The sequence below is a fragment of the Pongo pygmaeus genome, chromosome 13, assembly GCF_028885625.2.
Source record: "Pongo pygmaeus isolate AG05252 chromosome 13, NHGRI_mPonPyg2-v2.0_pri, whole genome shotgun sequence".
Classification (NCBI taxonomy): domain Eukaryota; kingdom Metazoa; phylum Chordata; class Mammalia; order Primates; family Hominidae; genus Pongo; species Pongo pygmaeus.
The window spans coordinates 121,088,852-121,105,603 of NC_072386.2; the positions used below are offsets into that span (position 1 = coordinate 121,088,852).

The 16,752-nt window shown below is 56.3% G+C and overlaps 1 protein-coding gene across 11 annotated transcripts in view; it reads left to right on the top strand.

The window, feature by feature from the left end:
- HMCN2 (hemicentin 2) overlaps positions 1-16,752 on the top strand; it is a 164,570-nt gene that overhangs the window by 123,080 nt on the left and 24,738 nt on the right. For all 11 annotated transcript variants that reach the window (XM_054501579.1, XM_054501581.1, XM_054501583.1 and 8 more), the window contains 18 exons: positions 230-327; positions 760-1,023; positions 1,400-1,590; positions 2,042-2,123; positions 2,215-2,351; positions 2,927-3,068; positions 3,153-3,297; positions 4,515-4,642; positions 5,536-5,692; positions 6,588-6,709; positions 7,862-8,026; positions 9,954-10,061; positions 10,359-10,493; positions 10,906-11,040; positions 12,031-12,221; positions 13,118-13,331; positions 14,722-14,856; positions 15,873-16,063. In XM_054501579.1, the coding sequence (XP_054357554.1) occupies positions 230-327; positions 760-1,023; positions 1,400-1,590; positions 2,042-2,123; positions 2,215-2,351; positions 2,927-3,068; positions 3,153-3,297; positions 4,515-4,642; positions 5,536-5,692; positions 6,588-6,709; positions 7,862-8,026; positions 9,954-10,061; positions 10,359-10,493; positions 10,906-11,040; positions 12,031-12,221; positions 13,118-13,331; positions 14,722-14,856; positions 15,873-16,063 (2,740 nt within the window). The remainder of the gene's footprint in view (positions 1-229; positions 328-759; positions 1,024-1,399; positions 1,591-2,041; positions 2,124-2,214; positions 2,352-2,926; positions 3,069-3,152; positions 3,298-4,514; positions 4,643-5,535; positions 5,693-6,587; positions 6,710-7,861; positions 8,027-9,953; positions 10,062-10,358; positions 10,494-10,905; positions 11,041-12,030; positions 12,222-13,117; positions 13,332-14,721; positions 14,857-15,872; positions 16,064-16,752) is intronic.

Consider the following 16,752-nt stretch of genomic DNA (forward strand, 5'->3'; position numbering starts at 1 on the left):
TCACGCCATCTCAAAAAAAAAAAAAAAAAAAGAGAGAGAGAGAGTTTAAGCAAAGGCTGGGCTCAGTCACCCCGCCCCCTCTGGCCAGCAAGCTCTTGGGAGACAAAGGATGGAAAAGGGAGGAAGTCTTTCCTCGCAGCCAGCCTCTCCTGTCTCTCTCCCTCTCTCTTCCTCTCTCTCTCTCTCCCTTTCTCTTGTCTCCTTCTTCCTCTCCTCTCGGGGGATTCAGGATTTCCAAGGTGCAATTGGCAGACGCCGGCTTCTTCACCTGTGTGGCCGCAAGCCCAGCTGGCGTGGCGGACAGGAACTTCACCTTGCAGGTGCAGGGTATGGAGCAGGGGGTGGGGCAAGGGGGTCTCTGGCCTTGGTGGGTGAGAATCAAGGCCCTTGGCCCCCCTGCCCATCTGGGTGGAACCAAGGATGGGCCCTGGGGGCGTCGAGGAGAGCAGACACTGCGGCTCAGTCTCTGACTCACTGGATTGCTCGTTCGCGCCTCACAGGTAGCTGTGGGCACTCTGATATGCCCAGGATAGGTTGGGGCAGAGAGGCATGAAGCAGCTCTGTAAAGAGACAATCACAATTCCAGGGAACTAGTGACACCGGGGGATGGAGAGGATGCTGTGGGAGCACAGAGGAGGGCACCTCACCTGGCCTTGGGGGACCAGGGCGGCTTCCTGGAGGAGGTGATGTCTAAGCTGAGTACTGGAGATGAGAGTCCTAGAATAAAATGGTTCCTGCCTACCTTTCTGCACTCCACAGTGCCCCCTGTCCTGGAGCCGGTGGAGTTCCAGAATGACATGGTGGTGGTTCGTGGCTCCCTGGTGGAACTCCCGTGCGAGGCCCGGGGCGTTCCCCTGCCTCTCGTGTCATGGATGAAGGATGGGGAACCCTTGTCCCAGAGCCTCGAGCAGGGGCCCAGCCTGCAGCTGGAGGCAGTGGGAGCTGGTGACTCGGGGACCTACTCCTGTGTGGCTGTGAGCGAGGCGGGGGAAGCCAGGAGGCATTTCCAGCTGACCGTCATGGGTGGGTCCTCTGGCCTCTGGCCAGCTTCTCTGGGCTCGCGGGAGAGGGTGGGACTCTGGGGGCAATGGGAAGGACAGTGAGGGAGGTGAGTCCCCTGGAGACCCGGGACTGCCACCTGGGAGCAGAACTCAGGGAACTTGGTTCCGGCTGGGATGCTTCTCTCACCTTCCTTGCCTGTGGGGAGTGGCTTGCCGAGCTTTGATTCTCCCAGGGCTGTGCTCCTGGTTTCTTTCCACCAAACCTTGGTGGCAGATGCAAGAACAAGAGCCACCAAAATGTGGGAGCAGAGCCCCCGGACTCAGCACAGCGTTTTCAAGTGCGGTGCTGTCCTGGAAATATGTGTCAATTGTGCGTTCCCCTCCATGGTGGCTTGCAGAGCCCCCTCACATTGAGGACTCAGGCCAGCCTACAGAGCTGTCACTGACCCCCGGCTCCCCCATGGAGCTCCTCTGTGATGCCCAGGGCACCCCCCAGCCCAACATCACCTGGCATAAGGACGGGCAGGCCCTGACCAGGCTGGAGAACAGCAGCAGAGCCACACGGGTGCTCCGGGTGGAGAATGTGCAGGTACCAGTGCCGCCGCCGTAGGGCGAGGCTGGGGGTTGGGGGAGAGGGGAGGGACTGCAGGTTCCCCAGACCCAGTGGGCAGTTGACAAGGTTGGGCTGAAGCTCCTCCTCTGTGTGGGGTGTGAGGGTGTGGAGGTGACCCACCTAGGCCGTGCCCTTGGGAGCTGCCAGCAGGGTCAGGGCCCAGGCTGATGCCAAAACCAGGTGACCCCATCTAGGCCAGAGGAGGGCTGGTGCAGTTAAGGGGGACTTCTGGGAAGAGGCAGGCATCACACCAGCCCTAAAGCAACAATGAGATGGAGGGAGAGGGCGTGGGTTGGCTGGGAGGTGGTTGGCAGACCTCACAGTGCTGAGTTTGAATCCTGGGTCCCTCGTTGCATGAGAAGGAAACCAGATCGGGAGGCGGGCAGAGAGGGGCCGGGGGCAGCTGCTCAACCCGCTCCATCCCCAGGTTAGGGATGCCGGGCTGTACACCTGTCTGGCTGAAAACCCTGCAGGTGCAATTGAGAAGAGCTTCCGGGTCAGGGTTCAAGGTAGGTGGTGGGGGCAGGGCCGGGAGGCAGGACGGGCTTGTGGCAGGGGTAAGTCCCCCTCTCATATCCTCTTGTGCCACCCCCTTCCCAGCCCCTCCAAACATTGTTGGGCCCCGAGGTTCCCGCTTTGTGGTTGGCCTGGCACCGGGGCAGCTGGTCCTAGAGTGTTCTGTGGAGGCAGAGCCAGCGCCCAAGATCACGTGGCACCGAGATGGCATCGTGCTGCAGGTGGGCGCCAGGCGGGGCCCCAGGGTGCTGCCTTCTGTCCCTCTCAAGCCTCAGACCTGACCTGGCTGGATCCAAGATCCAGAGTGGGTGCCAAGGGCCCACTCTGAGCTGCACTTTGCACCCCGTTCCCCAGGTGTCGTACCCCCAGCATTGTCATTGTCACTCCCATTTTATGGATGGGGACACTGAGGCAAGGCTCAGGTCACTCAGGGCTTCCGAGGCCCACCCAGTATTCTCCCCCTGGCTCCTTCAAGCTATGCTTAGCAGCTGTGTGGCCTGGGCCGGTGACCAAGGCTCTCTGTGCCCACCCCTCAAATAGGGTCAGTTTGCGGCTGTGGATTCAGGGTTGTGGGTGTTCTGACAGGAACTCCATGGACAGGAGATGCATTCCCTCCCAGAGGGGTGCATTTCCTTAGAGGGTCCTCGGTGGGGCACAGTCAGGGCCTGCGGTCAGCCTGGAAGGAGAGAGCCACTGTCCGGTTTCACCAGTTCCTCAGTCTTCCACATCTGCTGCCGGGTGGCCTGGCGCAGCTGGGCACTGATAAGGGTCTCTCCACCTTGGCGGGGCTCTCCAGGAGGACGCCCACACACAGTTCCCGGAGCGGGGCAGGTTCCTCCAGCTGCAGGCCCTGAGCACGGCTGACAGCGGTGACTATAGCTGCACAGCCCGCAACGCCGCAGGCAGCACCAGTGTGGCCTTCCGCGTGGAGATCCACAGTGAGTAGGGCCCGCCCCACCCCACCCTGCCCACCCCCTTAGAGCCACAGCTCCCGGCACCACTCCCTCTGTGCCCCTCCCCAGCGGTGCCCACCATCCGATCAGGACCACCTGCAGTGAACGTCTCAGTGAACCAGACAGCCCTGCTGCCTTGCCAGGCTGAAGGCGTACCCGTACCCCTCGTGAGCTGGCGGAAGGACGGGGTCCCCCTGGATCCCAGGAGCCCCAGGTGGGAGAGGGAAGGGGTGGGCCTCGGGGAGTCTCTCAGGTGCCACTTTGTGGGTTGCAAATCAAACTCACTTGGGCAATTGGAGCAGAAAAGTGACTTTATCATCAGGACGTGGGGTGTCTCAGAACACAAGGACAGGCCCACCACTCATGAAGGTCTTTTGCTTGTTTAACTTGATCAGAAGCCTTGATGGATGGGGCGGAGTAGAGGGGCATGAATGGGTCTCACGAGATCTGATGGTTTTAAAGCTTCTCTCAGCTTCTGTCTGTGTGGGCTTCATCTCTTTCTGTCTCTTACCTTCTTCCTTGGTGAACACGGGAGAAACACACCCCCTGACAACCCCATGGCCCCCAGCCCCAGGTTTACAGCTCCTCAGCTCACTAGCAAGTTGTCTGTGAATCCCAACTCTAAATTCCCAGGGCACAGAATGCCATTGGCCCAGCCTGAGTGATGTGTCCATCCCCCATCCAATCAACTGTGGCCAGGAGCGGGATTGCACGGTACAGACACGGCCCTTGGAAAGGGCACTTTTCAGATCTAGGGGCTGCTCTCAGGAAGAGCAGGGTGCTGCGTCTTCTGCGTCTCAGGAGAGGTCAGGCCCAGGGGGGTGTTGGAGATGCCCAAAGCGGCCCTTCTCTCCATCTTTCCAATGTTGGCTTGGGCTGTGGGGAGCTGCTCATGGCTCTGACCCCCTGACCTTGGCCTCATGGATGCAAGACTCTGACCTCCAAAGTTAGCATCTGTATTAGTCCATTTTCACGTTGCTGATAAAGACATACCTGAGACTGGACAATTTACAAAAGAAAGAGGCTTATTGGACTTACAGTTCCACATGGCTGGGGAGGCCTCACAATCATGGTGGAAGGAAAGGAGGAGCAAGTTACATCTTACGTGGATGGCAGCAGGCAAAGAGAGAGCTTGTGCAGAGAAACTTACGTTTTTAAAACCATCAGATCTTGTGAGACCCATTCACTATCACGAGAAAAGCACGGGAAAGACCCGCCCCCCAATTCAATCATCTCCCACCAGGTCCCTCCCACAACATGTGGGAATTATGGGAGCTACAAGATGAGATTTGGGTGGAGACACAGAGCCAAACCATATCAGCATCCTCTCACTGGGAAAGTGGGGGCAGAGGGAAGGGTCTTGCTAGAGACAGCCCTGCTGCAGACCCCACTGGCTTGCTCATCTCCAGGGCAACCCCCCGTCCATTCTAGGTTCGAAATTCTGCCTGAGGGTTCCCTGAGAATCCAGCCAGTCCTTGCCCAGGATGCCGGCCACTACCTCTGCCTGGCATCCAACTCTGCTGGCTCCGATCGTCAAGGCCGTGACCTACGGGTCTTGGGTAGGTGGCCTGGGGAAGACCTTCAGTGTCCAGTCCCTGTCGGGGTCCAGTCCTGCTTAGTTTCTGAGTCACCCCAGCTGTCAGAAGCCAAGAGCCAATGGTCTTCAAATGTTTTTGACCATGAAGCCCATTAGTAAAAAGTTGTGATCATGCACACTCAAAGGACACAGAACTATTTTAGTGCATATATTACGTAACAGAACAGTGATTCGATTAAATAAGAAACCACATACAAAAGGTAAAACAAGTCTGAGAGGCCGAGGCAGGAGGATCATTTGATCCCAGGAGTTTGGGACCAACCTGGGCAACATAGTGAGACCCCATCTCTACAAAAAAAAATGTTTAAATTAGCCAAGCATGGTGGCACATGCCTGTAGTCCCAGCTACTTGGGAGGCTGAGGTGGGAGGATCACTTGAGCCCAGGAGTTTCAGGCTATAGTGAGCCATAATCACGCCACTGCACTCCAGCCTGGGTGACAGAGTAAGACTCAGTCTACAAAAAAAAAAAAGTAAAAATGTGAAAGGATAAAATTCAGAATCACTAGAATCAGATGCCCCAGTCTCCTCCCCCTCCAACAGATCAGCTTGTGTGAGGTTGCTCTGGCGGGCCCTGGCCTCAGGTGGGGGCTGATGGGAGTGGAGGCCTGGAGGCCTCAGTCAAGGAAAGGCAGTGAGGGGGTGCCAGGCTCAGGGATGGGGAAAGCCCAAAACACCCAGTTTTGGGAGCCTGTTGGAAGCGCTGTCTCGGGGCTTTCTCCTGCTCTCTCCCTCTGTGCTCCCTCAGGGATGGGTGGAAGACAGTAGGCAGTGGCTTTGCCCCTGGGCACAGCCTCAGAGAGCCCCCAGCCCCTGCGCCGCCTGCACCTGTCTCCTGACCACTGTGCTCTCCCCAGAGCCTCCAGCCATCGCCCCCAGCCCCTCCAACCTGACCCTGACTGCCCATACCCCAGCCTCGCTGCCGTGCGAGGCCAGCGGCTCCCCTAAGCCCCTGGTGGTCTGGTGGAAGGACGGACAGAAGCTGGACTTCCGCCTGCAGCACGGCACCTACCGGTAACGAGCTGGACTTCTTGAGATGCACGGGGCGGGGAGGCACTCTCGTCTCACGGGGGCATGTGGCAGGGATGGGGCGGGGTGTGCTCAGGTCTCACCGGAGTCAGGACCAGAACTTGTATCTCAACTTTGGGGATCAGAGAGTCTTCACACTGAGATAGGGGTGAGGGCACTGGGGACATACAGCTAAGCAGAAACATCTGGGCTTTATTTATATCCACCAGAGTCACTCTTGTCTAAAAACAAAACATGAACTGGGTGTGGTAGCTCACACCTGTAATCCCAGCACTTTGGGAGGCTGAGGTGGGAGGAGTGCTTGAGGCCAGGAGTTCAAGACCAGACTGGGCAACATAGTGAGACCCCATCTCTACAAAAAATTTAAAAATTAGCGGAGTATGGTGGTGGGTGTCTGTGGTCCCAGCTACCTGGGAGGCTGAGATGGGAGGATCCCCTGAGCCTGGGAGGTTGAGGCTGCAGTGAGCTGTGATTGTGCCACTGCACTCCAGCCTGGGCAACAGAATTAGACTGTCTCAAAAAAAAGAGTGTCAATTTTTAAAAATTGGAAAACCAATGTAACAAGCCTAGACTTAGTGAAAATGAAATCAGTAACTAAGACTCTGAGTCACTTTGAAGTGGTTGTTCTTACAGAAGTTATCATAGATTGTTATTATAACAAATGTGCAGGGTTACAGAGAAACAGGGATGAAAACGAAAATCACTCACAAATCCACTAGCTAGACCTTTGGGGTAGAAACTTCTAGAAGACATTTCTAGAGTCAGGGCTGGAGGTCAGATACAGGAAGGGGAAATGGGCATGAGACCCCCCACAGCCAGAAAGCCAGGGCTGGTCTCTGTCAGCCCAGCAGCCACTTGGCCGTCTGTCTGTCCACCCCAGGCTCCTGCCCTCCAATGCCCTGCTCCTCACGGCCCCCGGCCCCCAGGACTCAGCCCAGTTTGAGTGCGTGGTGAGCAATGAGGTGGGCGAGGCCCGCAGGCTCTACCAGGTGACCGTCCATGGTGAGTCAGGGCAGAGGTGGAGGGGGACACCTGGGGTGGGGGCAGCGCCTTCCCGCTCTTGGGTGCTCTCCCTGCCTGCAGAGAATTGTGTGGCTTTTTCCTGTGCTGCACTGGACACCTCCTCCAGGAAGCCCTCTCAGATCCTGCTGGGCCACACTGACATAACCCCAGCTCTGGCACAGTTCCTGGCACACGGGAGCTCACAGGAGAGGCCCCCCCCAAATCCAGAATGTTCTAAACTCAAATCTGACTTTGTCATCACCCCCGTTAAAAATCCCTCCCTCCACAGCTGCCCGCTGCCCTCAGGATGGAATGCAACAATTCAGCTTGACACACCAGGTCCTGTGTGGTCTGGCCCTGCCAGATTCAGCTCATGCCAGACCTGCCTCATTCCAGGGTCTAATCAAGCTGCTCAGCTTTTTGTTCCTTGCCTCAAGGGCTTTGCACACGCTGTTCCCTTTGCCGGGAACACTCTTCCCCTCACTCAGCAAACACCTGCTTTCCCTTCAGATCGCAGGTTAAATGCCACTTCCCCTGGAGGTCTCCTCTGGCCTCCCCTACTCCAAGTGGAAAACCCATGGTAACCCCCTGTGAAGTTACTAGGCCAGGGTCTCTGTAGAAAGCTGTATCCCACTGGGTGCAGTGGCATGTGCCTATGGTCCCAGCTACTCAGGAGGCTGAGGTGGGAGGATCGCTTGAGCCCAGGGAGTCCTGGGCTATAGTGCACTATGCTGACTGGGTGTTCGCACTAAGTTCAGCATCAATATGGTGACCTCCCGGGAGCGGGGAACCACCAGGCTGCCTAAGGAAGGGTGAACCTGCCCAGGTCAGAAACAGAGCAGATCAAGACTCTCATGTTGATCAGCAGTAGGATCACACTTGTGATTAGCCACTGCATTCCAGCCTGGGCAACATATTGAGACCCCATCTCTGAAAAAATACACTTTTTTTTTTTAAAGAAAAAAAACTATAGCCCCGTGCCCAGAAGGATTTGCTGAGTGGGCAAATGTGACTTCTCCCTCTGTTGCCCCACCTCCCTCTTTGGCCCTTTGTCGCTAACGTCACCTTGTGTACTAGCTTTATCCCCTGGCCCCGTGGCCGTGAGTGTCCCGTGCCCGCCGGCAGGGCCTCAAGCCTCGTCTTGGGTTTCAGTGCCTCCCACCATTGCCGACGACCAGACAGACTTCACCGTGACCACGATGGCACCCGTGGTCCTCACGTGTCACAGCACGGGTGTACCAGCTCCGACCGTGTCCTGGAGCAAGGCAGGCGCCCAGCTAGGAGCTCGGGGGAGTGGCTATCGTGTCTCGTCATCGGGTAAGTGAGGGTAAGCCACAGAGAGAGGCAGCTGTGGGGAGACTGGGAGAGCAGGCGCAGCTGTGGGGAGACTGGGAGAGCAGGCGCAGCTGTGGGGAGACTGGGAGAGCAGGCGCAGCTGTGGGGAGACTGGGAGAGCAGGCGGAGAGGGTAAAAGGTCACATGATGGAATAGGATGGAGCAATCTGGCCTGGCTCTGCCTCTCCTGGCTGTGTAACCTGGGAGGACCCTCTCGCCCTCTCTGAGCTCCATATTCTCCTCCCTGCTCTGCAGTGTTGAGACCCATCAGTGGTTCCCCAAGGCTCTCTGGCATACAAGTGCTATTTCATGGCAAAGTAAGAAAAATAACAGCTCCCTGGGAGTTTTTGTAAACCTGGTTTAATCCCATCAGAAAGATCCTCCTTTATTCTGAAGTTATCTTTTGGTGTTGAAACTTCGTTTTCTTGATGATATTAAGATAATAGTACATGGTGATTTTTTTTTAAGATGGAGTCTGGCTCTGTTGCCCAGGCTGGAGTGCAATGGCGCTATCTCCGCTCACTGCAGCCTCCACCTCCCAGGTTCAAGGGATTCTCCTGGCTCAGCTTCCCAGGTAGCTGAGATTACAGGCACCTGCCATCATGCCTGGCTGATTTTTGTATTTTTATAGAGATGGGGTTTCACTATGTTGGCCAGGCTGGTCTTGAACACCTCACCTCAGGTGATCTGCCCTTCTCAGCCTCCCAAAGTGCTGGAATTACAGGTGTGAGCCACATGCCCGGCCTAACATGGTGATTTTTTAAATGTCTTTGCTTGTCAAAATAAAACGTTGGAAGCTTTATGGAGAGTCTCCAAATTTATTTGTTAGTTGGTTAGCGAAATACTAAAGTCTAGGAACCACTGGCCAAACCTGTGATTTTCAAACTCTTCTGAAGCAATAGAACTTCCTTCCAGGCCAGACGCAGGGACTCAACGCCTGTAATTCCAGCACTTCGTGAGGCTGAGGCAGGAGGATTGTTTGAAGCCAGGAGTTTGAGACCAGCCTGGGCAACACGGCAAGACCCCATCTCTACAAACACATTTTAAAAAATTAGCCGGGTGTGGTGGTGCACGCCTGTGGTCCCAGCTGCTTGGGAGGCTGAGGTGGGAGGATTGCTTGAGCTTAGGAGTTCAAGGATGCAGTGAGCTATGATTGCACCACTGTACTTCAGCCTGGGCAACAGAGTGGGACTGTCTCAAAACAACATACAAAACAAAAACTTCTTTCCAATAGTGTAATAAGTGGTAACAGCAAAGTCCAACAAGTGAAACAAACCACAGTTCTGGTTCCATCTGGGGCTGGAACAGGGGCTGCGGGTGGGGCAGAGTGCCGTGGGCCTTGCTTCCTTCCCCCACCCAGCAGGCCCCCAGGGGTCCACGGAGCACAATTTAGAACCCTCGTCACTTGACTGCCAAGGTGCAGCCTGCAGTCTGGGAAGGTTAAAATGGTGTTCACTGAGTAACCAAGGCTAAGGCCGGGAGGATAAAGGGAGGAGAAGAAGCAGTAATCCTGGGAGGCTTCCTAGAGGAGGTGAGTTTTTAGCAGAGCGAGGTGAGAATAGCAGGGTGTGGAACTGTGAGCGGGGGATTATAGATAGGGGAGTGGCAGATCCTGGAACTTCACAGCCTAAAGGGTCTAGAGACCATCTTGTCTGATTCTTCATTGCGCACACGGGGAAACTGAGGTCCGGAGAGTGGAAGGAACTCACCTATGTCTCTGCTTTGGGCAGGGCACAGAGGCAAACCTAGATGCCAGGTTCCCATATAGTCACATCCCCCAGACTATCTATAAATGGGCAAAGGAGGCAGATTGAGTGACCAGAGACAGAGTGGGGTTGTGTAGGAGCCCCGCCAACTCCATCCCTGGGGACTTCTGTCCTGATCCCCTCACCCTGATTCCCACCCGCAGGCGCCCTGGAGATCGGTCAGGCCCTCCCCATCCACGCAGGTCGCTACACCTGCTCAGCCCGCAACTCTGCCGGCGTAGCCCACAAGCACGTCTTCCTCACTGTGCAAGGTAAGGGTCCGTGGTCCAGACCCCAGAGTTCCTAGGGCCAGGGGAGCAGGTGGAGAGCCAGAGGCAGGTGGGGCTCAGGATGGAGGTGAGGCCCCGGGTCTCAGAGGCCCTGACCTGTCTCCCATGGGATTCTTTGGCAGGAAAAGAATCAGCCATGGCGTTCTTGTTGCTGTGGCCGATGTTTCTAGAACCCCCTTTCTCCTTAGAGGCCTCTCTCTCTGATGCTCCAAGACCCCCTGGTTGGAGGAGTTGTGTTAAGGACATTCTCAGGGCCCTCTGCACCCCCGTCCTTTGTAGCCTCCCCGGTGGTGAAGCCGCTGCCCAGCGTGGTTCGGGCAGTGGTAGAGGAGGAGGTGCTGCTGCCCTGTGAGGCCTCGGGCATCCCCCGGCCGACCATCACCTGGCAGAAGGAAGGGCTCAACGTCCCTACGGGTGAGGGCCCCTGGCAGCCAGCCTGGGAAGGGAAAAGAAGAGCGTGGGCCTGGGCGGGGGCAGGGGTCCTGCTTCCTGCCCTGGGGGACCCCGCAGACCTGCTGAGAGGTCCTGGAAAGCCCCTGACCTGCCCAGATACGTCCCCACCCTTGCTCTGGCCTCCCCCTCCCCAACCCTTCTCCTGTCACCACAGCCTGAGATGCCATCCGAGCACTCGGTGCCTGAGTTGGGAGGTCGGGAGGGGGCAGCTGGGCTGGGCTCGGGGTCAGGCTTCTTGGCTCCTTCTGTCCCTTGGTCATTCTGTACCCCAGCAAGTCATTTGCTGCCTGTGAGACAGAACAGCCCAATCTGCCCACCTCGGGGGTCCCCAGTCCCAGCTCCCAGGCCCCCGATTTTCTTCTTCCTCGTTCAGGAGTGAGTACCCAGGTCCTACCAGGTGGACAACTGCGGATTGCCCATGCCAGCCCAGAGGATGCTGGAAACTATCTCTGCATCGCTAAGAACAGTGTGGGCAGCGCCATGGGGAAGACGCGGCTGGTGGTGCAAGGTGGGACTGAGGACGGGGCCGAGGTGGGCCCTGGCAACTGAGGGGCTTTGAGGGTCCTGCAAGCTTCTCCCTTCCCTGCCTGACAGGGCACACTGCTTATAGTTCTAGAAGGAATTAAGGGGAAAACATCTCTCATTGTGCCCCTGAGTTCTGGATTGAGACATAAACTCCCATCCCCTCTGCCTTCTCTCTGGCCCTATGGAACACAAGTCTAGCATCCCTCATTCATTCCGGTTTCCAGTAGCTGTAGCCTCTCTGGCCCTGCTCTGGCACATACACAATTATATGTGCCCTTCCCTTAGTTTGATCAATCGTTGGCTTCAAAGATCAGGTGGCATCACTGGCCAAAAATCTGCAAAGTCTGCTGGGAATATTCAGTATGGGCCGGTCGTGTCTTGGCCGCTGTGGCCTGCTTTGTGGTATCTCAGTGGCTGTCCCCGCCCGCAGCTGTGTAGGGCTGGAGTCGGACTCTGGCTGTGAACTCAGAGGGGCTCCTGGCTCCAGGCTTCCTCCGCTTCTCCTTGTCCAGCCTGCTCCTCTCCCCTCGGACCTGGAGCGTCGCTGGTCACCAGACCAGCCAGACACCAAGTCATTGACCCTCACTCTGCCCAGCATAGCTCCACCGCAGGGATGCTCTGTGACAGCTGCCCTGCTTTTGTTCCTGGAGGTGGCCTAGTACAAGGTCCAAGTGGACCCTGCCCAAGGCCTCTGTCCTGCAGCTTTTAGTCATCTGTGTGTGTGCATGTATGTGTGCACGTGTGTGTGTGTACACATGTGCATAGGTGCAATGGAATCACCGTCACAGCTACACCAAACTCAGGGAGTCCCCAAATCGTCTTGAGCATGGGCAATGGCCTATGACTAGGGAGTTAGAGGGGGCAGCTGATGGCCAGGGAGGGCTGAAGGGTTGGGCCAAAGGCCAAGGGCCCTGGGATGGTATCAGCCGCCTCCCTGAGCCCTGGTTCTGAGTGGGCCTCCCTCTGCCCACAGTCCCACCAGTGATCGAGAATGGCCTCCCAGACCTGTCCACCACCGAAGGCTCCCACGCCTTCTTGCCTTGCAAGGCCAGGGGCAGTCCTGAGCCCAACATCACCTGGGACAAAGATGGCCAGCCTGTGCCGGGCGCCGAGGGGAAGTTCACCATCCAGCCTTCTGGGGAGTTGCTGGTGAAGAACTTGGAGGTGAGGCACTGCCCCGAGGGGCACAGCAGGGAATAATGGCTGAGACCCCTGTTTGTCATGCTCTGTGCTGAGCACTGTGCAACCTTTAACCCTGGGAGCCTGGGGAAATCAGTGTCACCATCCCGGGTACAGACGGCCAGAACTGAGGCTCAAAGTGTACCTAGTTGTCCACCATTGCCAAGAGGCAGAACCCAAATTTGAACCTGGACCTCGGCAGCCAGCTCCTGGGGAAGGGAGGGAACTCGGACTGGGGCTCAGGGGTACGGCGATGACTTTGTGTCCCGAAAGTCTACCCAGTTGTTGTCACCCATGCGTTGGCATTAACCATCCTCTGGGTTTTGGGGAGTGTCGAGCCAGGGGTATGGGTGGGACCCCCAACCCCCTTCCCCTCAGCACTCATCAGATTCTGCAATTTTGTGATGAGACCCTCTCCAGATGGGTTCAGTGGACACACCTAGAGGGGTCAGAGACGTCGGACCCGGCCACCCAGGGAGCCTGGAGGTGCAGTGGTTAGCGCACCGGCCCTGCTTAAATGCACCATAAAACTCCTCCTCTTGGAGCCCCTGTTGGGCCCTCTATCAGGGCACCAAAAGCAAGGCCTGCAGTGCAGGTCAAGTTCTGAGGACAGGGCAGCACACAGTAGGTGTTTGGTAAACACTGGCTATTGAGATCATGCAGTCAGGGCTGGGGTTATGAAGCAGCAGAGCATGTGAACGCTGCAGGGCAGGGCAGGGGCACGGTGGTGATGCTGACCCGTTTGCCAACTGTGTGACCTTGGGCAAGTCCCTTCCCCTCTCTGGACTGGATGCTCCATGAGAACCTTCAAGGGTCAGGGGCATCCTGACCTATGCCAAGGTGGGGGCAGTTCTCCTGCCAACCCCTTTCTTTGCTCACAGGGCCAGGACGCAGGCACCTATACCTGTACTGCTGAGAACGCTGTGGGCCGGGCCCGCCGCCGCGTGCACCTCACCATCCTGGCACTGCCTGTGTTCACCACGCTGCCTGGGGACCGCAGCCTGCGCCTCGGGGATAGGCTGTGGCTTCGCTGTGCAGCCCGGGGCAGCCCCACCCCTCGCATTGGCTGGACTGTCAACGACCGGCCAGTCACAGGTCTGGGTCTGCTGGGCATGGGTGGGACAGAGAGCCAGGACCCTGGGAGGTCAAGAAGGGAGGGCAGGTGGGGAGACCCAACCCAGTGGAAAGGAAGAGGTTGTCAGCCAGCCCTGTTGGTTCTGGGTCTTCCAACGTGGTCCTATGTAGGGGACAGGGCAAACCCACCTGTGGCCATATGTGACAAGCCATATATCAGAGCTGGCAAGAGGCCACCTGAGAAAACTCAACCCAGAGACCTCAGGGCCAGGAAGGGGAGGCCTGTGTTCTAGTCCAGAGCTGCTGCTCCCATTATGGGACCCTCAGCAAACCCCTTTTGCTGGGGGGCCGGGGGGACTCTGTCCTCCTACCGGAAACCCAGGTGATGTCTAGGGAGACACAGGGCCTGTGGAGTACCTGCTGGGTACTCAATGTCTGCTGAATTGATAAATTGCTAAGTCCCCTCCACTGCAAAATGATACTTTCCTACATTAGGATATGACATCACACATTCCTAACTCTGAGTCCCCAGGTGTGGAATACCCACGCATACCTGTGGTGAAGGCTTTTTTGGGCCCCACCACTTCCTGGGGAGGGACCTTGGGCAAGTATAATAGTTCGGCCTCTCTGAGCCCCGCTCTCCATCTGTCAAATGGACATAACCAAGGGTCCTGAGGACAGAATGACAATGGAGGGGCCGTGCTCGGCACAGGCCTGGCCAACTGATGGTGATGCTTGTCCATATTCATCTCCTAGAGGCGATGGCCAACCCCAAAGGAAAAGTCCATTGTTAGAATCCTTCTCTCGGCTGGGCGCGGTGGCTCACGCCTGTAATCCCAGCACTTTGGGAGGCCAAGGCAGGCGGATCACCTGAGGTCAGGAGTTTGAGACCAGCCTGGCCAACACGGTGAAACCCCATCTCTACTAAAAGTACACAATTAGCTGGGCGTGGTGGCACATGCCTGTAATCCCAGCTACTTGGGAGGCTAAGGTAGGAGAATCAGTTGAACCTGGGAGGTGGAGGTTGCAATGAGCTGATATTGCGTCATTACACTCCAGCCTGGGCAACAAGAGTGACACTGTCTCAAAGAAAAAAAAAAAAAAAGAATCCTTCTCTCTAGAAATCATGGCAGTGTTTCAGTAAGTGCCCTGTGCTGAGAGGCCCCCAAAGACCTGCCCTTGACCGTTTATCAAACACACAGTGTGCACTGGAAAATGGTAGAAGGCAGGTTCATTAACCACAGCCTCCAGTGTGGCCTGTGCCTCCCAGGAACGGGTCTGATTTGATCAGCCTTCACCCGGGACTCCCATCTGTTTCTGCATTTTTATTAAGTTCCTGCAGGTACCCAGGCACCAGGGAAGTGTTTAGGGCAGGAGTTCCCTGCACCCGACTTCTCTTTCTCCACCACAGAAGGGGTGTTCGAGCAGGATGGAGGCAGCACGCTGCAGCGGGCCACTGTCTCCAGAGAAGACAGCGGGACCTATGTCTGCTGGGCGGAGAACAGAGTGGGCCGCACACAGGTGGTCAGCTTCGTCCACGTGAAGGGTAGGGCACATTCCCCAGGTGGCTTCTCTCTCAAGACCTCCAGTCTATTGGGACCCAATCTATTGGTTTCCTAAGAGCCCAGCCTCCTGTCCTCTGAATTAGCGGTTCCCCCGCCTGGGGGACTTTAAATTCTGAAGTCCAGGTTCTACCTCCAACTCTGTAAACCAGCCTCTCTGGGGTGAGGCCTAGGCATCAGTATTTTTGACGCTCCCAAAACGACCCCGGCTGCAGGTAGAATTGGAATCTGACCAATTGCCCTACAGCACTACCTTCAGCTGGATGGTGCCAGGGTGGGAAGAGAGCATGGAGGCCAGGGCGTCCTGGCAGAAAAATGCCAGAAGCTTGCCAGCCAGCCAGTTGTCCCCTATGACCTACTCATCCACCAGGAGTAGCACAGGAGCCCTCGGTGATGCCATGTCTTAGTTTGCACAACTTCAGGATGGGTGGGGCTGGATGGGGGGAATGAGCAGCCCCAGGCACCAAAAGAGAACTGCAGCTTTTGGTAGATCCAACCTCAGGAAACCAGGAAGGATATAAGCCAGTCCAGAGCATCCAAGAGTGTTTTGAGATTAGCATGAATCTCATAGTGTTGCTTTGTACAACAGAGGTGTCTAGGGTTCTTGTTTTTTTATAGTTATTGATTTCCAGAGTACCTGGCAGGTACTCCACTGCTAGTGTAATCCATCTGTGAAAGAGAGTATATGACACGCGTAACACTGTCTTCCTGCCTGTGCCCATCTCAGGCATCACTAATCAATCACAGCACTGTTCTCATTCAGCTTCAAATGCTTCTCAGCACAGTTCTTGGAAAGTCTTTGCCAGTCTTCGTGACTTGACCCATGACATGGACACTGTTTGCTGTCCCTGATGCACTGACTAAACACAACCATGCTGTGCTAGCAGGAGCCTCTGGAGGCCCCTGGAGGCAGGAGTTGGGCAGACCTTTGGGGTTTATGAGAGGTTGAGCCTGCAGGGAATCTCTTTTCTGACAACTTGCTCGACGTCACCCCATGCAGAGGCTCCTGTCCTACAAGGGGAGGCTTTCTCCTACCTGGTGGAACCTGTAGGAGGCAGCATTCAGCTAGACTGTGTGGTGCATGGAGACCCAGTGCCGGACATCCGCTGGATCAAAGATGGCCTTCCACTGCGGGGCAGCCACCTCTGGCACCAGCTGCAGAATGGCTCGCTGACCATCCGCAGGACTGAGGCAAGGCGGGGCCTGGCACCTTGGGTGGGGCCACCGAGGACAACTCTGTGCTTTTTCTGATTGCTCAAGAGGGTTCTTCATGTTGCCCCCTCTGCTTCTGCAGTCTACGAAGCACCTCCCTGCCCGTTCCTCAGACATCCTCCCACTGCCACCAGTATTGACCTCCAGCCACTGGGCTTTTCTGTTCCTCGGTCATCCACCCATTCAATGGAGCCAATTAGTTCTACCTCGTAGGATTGTAATTAGAAATCAGTGAGATGTCTCATACCCATTATTTAAGAGTGATCTGTGGGTTATGCCTCCAAAATGTTGTTATTAACAACCTCAGGGGGCAGGGTAGGCAGGTAATAGTGCTCCCTATTTACAGACGAAGACACTGAAGTTCAGAGAGGCCCACAACCAATAAGTGCAGGAGGCAGGGCCCCCACCCCCAGGTCTCCTGCCTCAGGCTCCGAGTTGTTTCCAAAGACTTGGGCCCTGGGGCAGCCCCTCTCAAATTCCATTTTGTGTCTCAAGTTCTGGTGATTGTGCAGAAATCCCCGAGTCAGGACTGACTCAAGTTCATCTTAGGGGGCCTTGATCTCACCCATTTGGGAGCCTTTCTCTGGGTAGTAATGATAATAGGACTAGTAATAAGAGTAGCAGTAAGAGCAGTGGTAATAATGGCTCCTGTTACCCAAGTACTAACT